Source organism: Etheostoma cragini, chromosome 6 (genome assembly GCF_013103735.1).
Source record: "Etheostoma cragini isolate CJK2018 chromosome 6, CSU_Ecrag_1.0, whole genome shotgun sequence".
Lineage (NCBI taxonomy): Eukaryota > Metazoa > Chordata > Actinopteri > Perciformes > Percidae > Etheostoma > Etheostoma cragini.
This window is the reverse complement of record NC_048412.1, coordinates 27,825,166-27,828,863: the sequence shown is the minus strand read 5'-3', so window position 1 is coordinate 27,828,863 and position 3,698 is coordinate 27,825,166. Positions and strand designations below refer to the sequence as shown.

The 3,698-nt window shown below is 41.7% G+C and overlaps 1 protein-coding gene across 1 annotated transcript in view; it reads right to left on the bottom strand.

The window, feature by feature from the left end:
- LOC117945919 overlaps positions 1-3,692 on the bottom strand; it is a 10,915-nt gene extending 7,223 nt beyond the window's left edge. The window contains exons 1-3 of the mRNA XM_034873657.1: positions 3,686-3,692; positions 2,191-2,556; positions 206-571 (exon numbers count right to left, since the gene is read on the bottom strand). Of these exons, the coding sequence (XP_034729548.1) occupies positions 206-571; positions 2,191-2,484 (660 nt within the window). The 5' untranslated portion in view covers positions 2,485-2,556; positions 3,686-3,692. The remainder of the gene's footprint in view (positions 1-205; positions 572-2,190; positions 2,557-3,685) is intronic.
- Positions 3,693-3,698: the final 6 nt, after the last annotated feature.

Genomic DNA, 3,698 nt, shown 5'->3' with positions numbered 1-3,698 from the left:
AGATCAGCTGGTATCCTGTCTATAATGGAGTGGAATGGACATTTGGAAGTGACCCCAAACTTTTGACCGGTAGTGTATATATACATATTTCAGGGGTTGGCGTTATTTAAAGTAAACCATGTCAAAAGAACAACATATAATCAGTTCCCCAACGGCTTTGAAATCCATAAAGATCTGTGCATCTTCACGTTGAAGTGACACTTACGTGTTCACAGGAGTCTGTGGTGAAGGCTTCACACCGGAGCTTCTCCGGCCACTGGAAGCCGAACTTGTTCATCAGGGACTCGCAGCCGGCCCTGGCCTTCTCGCAGAGGGTCCTGCAGGGGGGCCGCGGGGTTCCCGACACGCACTCGGGGGTGTAGACGGAGCACAGGAACGGCTTCAGATGAGAGGAGCACTCCACTTTCACAAGCGGATAAAACTGATGGATTTCCATGCGTGCCTCGTCCTGAGACTTGTGGCCCAGAGCGTTGGGCAGGGCCGTCTCTGTGTACGGCAGGCCCACGCAGAGAGGGACACTGATTGGCTCACAGGTCCCAAAGGACGGGTGAGCAAAACTCAAGTCTTGACTCTGGAAAAACAGAAACATAAATCAGTGGAGTGTCCTTTAAAAAACCAACAACAATGTTGTCCATCCATGATTTTAATCTGAGGAAACTTATTTTGGCTGGCATGGTCACACGAGAGCGCATGTGAGCAGAACACAGGAGCACTTTTAGTGTAAGATTTATTAATTATAAATATTATTATTCCCCCACAATGCACCACAGAGCGTCACAGGAAGTCATTCTTGCATGTGGCCATCGAACTTTATAACTCCTCCCTCTAAGTGTCTGACACACACACACACACTTAGTGAGTTTTAAACTGAACAATATCTGTTTATTATCTGTTTTGTGCAATAACACCGGCTTAAATTACTATGTTAAACACTCTGCTGCTACTATTTATTTATTCAATATCAGGGAGGACACACAAAGACAGATTCAATAGTCATACACCCTGCAAAGCATTATGAATAATTCAGTGAATAATCAACACATGCATATTATAGAAGGACATATGAAATTATGCTTGAATGTAATTTTCCCATCACACTGTTAACCATTACAGTTCCTTAATTATGTAAATACTGTGTCATAAAATTTCCTTTAACTATGTAAATACCATACATATCCACACTTCTTATATTTCTTTTATTTATATTTCTTCTCGGATATTTATATACTTCTTGCAACTGTAACACAAAATTTCCCTTCAGGGATCAATAAAGTATTTCTGGTTCTGATTGTGATTAAACATTCGGGGGCCTGCCCAAAGGAGGACATTTGTGTCCAATTTACAACAGCTATATGCACTGTTTTCCAGGCCAAATGATAACCGAATCCCTAAAAGCTGACATGAAGAGGCGAGAACAACTTTGAGCGAATTGTCCCCAAAAAAACTTGAAAAAGGCGTTAACTCTGCTCCATTAAAAAGGAACAAAAACTTCAGAAAAAGCCCTGTTTTGATTATTACTTTAAATCTTTAAATCAGTGTTGGGCATGTTACTTCCAAAATGTAACATATTATAGATTATTAGTTACTGCATTTGGGAGAATTAGTTATATTACAATATTACTGTGTCTGAATTGTAATGCGTTGCTCTACTTTTGAGTTACTTTCACCAAAATAACATCGGACGTTTGACTTGGCAGCGAGGTTCAACCGGATCAATAAAGTCTCCTCTTTATCCACTTTAATACATCGTGGATTATGAATATGAATATGCAAAGAAGTCTAACTAAAGCTATAAAAAAGTTATGTAAAATGCACAATAGGCAAGTAGGAGAAAATTTAAATACTCAATTAAAAAGTACCTTACAGTTGTATTCTCAAACATCGAATACAGCAAGAGGAAATAATACTCACAGCTTTCTTTTTCTGTGAAGAAATGTTAGTTATTGTTAAAAAATAAATTTAAAAAACACTAAATGTAGCGTCAAAATGTGTTGTAACTCGCTTTATTGAGATTGTAACGGGTATAATACTACCGAAATGTAATTTAGTAATGCGTTATACTACTACGTTACAGCAAAAAGGAATATATTACTGTAATTGCGTAATTTTCGACACTGCTTTAAATCCCACCTATGCTTCAAAGACATGACCATCTTTGTAAAGTCTAATTTAAAGAAAGAGCAGACGTACCTTATCGCAGGAGTCCGTGGTGAAGGCTTCACACCTGAGGGGGTCTGGCCACTGAGACCCAAACTTGCTCATCAGGGACCCGCATCCGGCCCTGGCCTTCTCGCAGAGGGTCCTGCAGGGGGGCTGAGGTCTTCCCGACACACACTTAGGCGTGTAGACGGAGCACAGGAACGGCTTCAGGTCCGAGGAGCAGCCCACTTGTATAAGTGGACTAAAGGTCTGTAACATCAGACCTGCTTCCTCCTGGGTCGTGTGGCCCAGGAGGTTGGGCAGGACAGTCTCCGTGTACAGCATGTCTTTGCAGAGGGGGACGCTGATGGTCTGACATGCTGCAGGAGGGGTTGGAGCTACCCTGGTGTCTTGACCCTGGAGGACCAGCACGTAAATCAGTAAGATCTAAATAAACTCTTAATTCGGTTGTTTTCACCAACCACACACGCCCCTTTGCATTTTTTGCACATTTTCTGTGGGATCCTACGTACAAAAAGTGAATATTTACACGTGAAAAAATACATTTGCTTACATTCACATTATAATTAGTATTATATGACTCCAATTAGATGTATTACTTGAGAGGTGGATGCTTGATGTTGCAGGGTTATTGCACAGGGATTGATCCTGAGACTACAATCTGGTGTTCATCATTATCATCAGACATGAGAGTCGTGTTGATATTCCTGATTTACTCTGAGCAGGAAATTGAGTTTAAAAACACTGGGTGTTTTTCCCAGAAGAAGCCACTGATTCGATTGCATATCGTAAAAAACAAAAACATCATTTCAAACACCTGAGTTGCCTGGACAACGCTCTTTTAAGACCTGTCTAGCAGAGATGTCCAACTTGTGACATATGGAGAAAGTACGACATGTCTCTCTCAAGTCTGCAACCTTTGACCAAACGTGGCAACAATTATTGTCTCATCAGTCAAGAATGTCTTAAAATTCCTATTTTTTTGCATATATATTTAAATATATGTGTGTTTGGCCCTTTTGGCCCTTCTATCTTCACTCTGCGTTCCAGCTCACCCCAAACCATCTGGATTGGGTTCAGGTCTGGGTACTGTGGAGGCGCAGCGCTCCATCACGCTCCTTCCTGTTAAAATAGCCCTTAGACAGCCTGGAGGTGTGTTTGGGGTAATTGTCCTGTTGAAAAATAAATGATGGTCCAACTAAACGCAACCCGGATGGGATGTTGCATGTCTCTGCAGGATGCTGTGGTGGCCATGCTGGTTCAGGATGCCTTTAATTTGGAATAAATCCCCAACAGTGTCACCAGCAAAGCCCCCCCCACATCATCACACCTCCTCCTCCATGCTTCACGGTGGGACCAGGCACGTAGAATCCATCCGTCACACAAAGACACGGAGGTTGGAACCAAGGATCTCAAACTTGGACTCTCAAGACTATCGTATTGGGAGGCGTCTGGTGAGTCCCACCCCTATAATATATATATATATATATATATATATATATACCGAAAATAAAATAAAACTGACCTGCACACAGTTG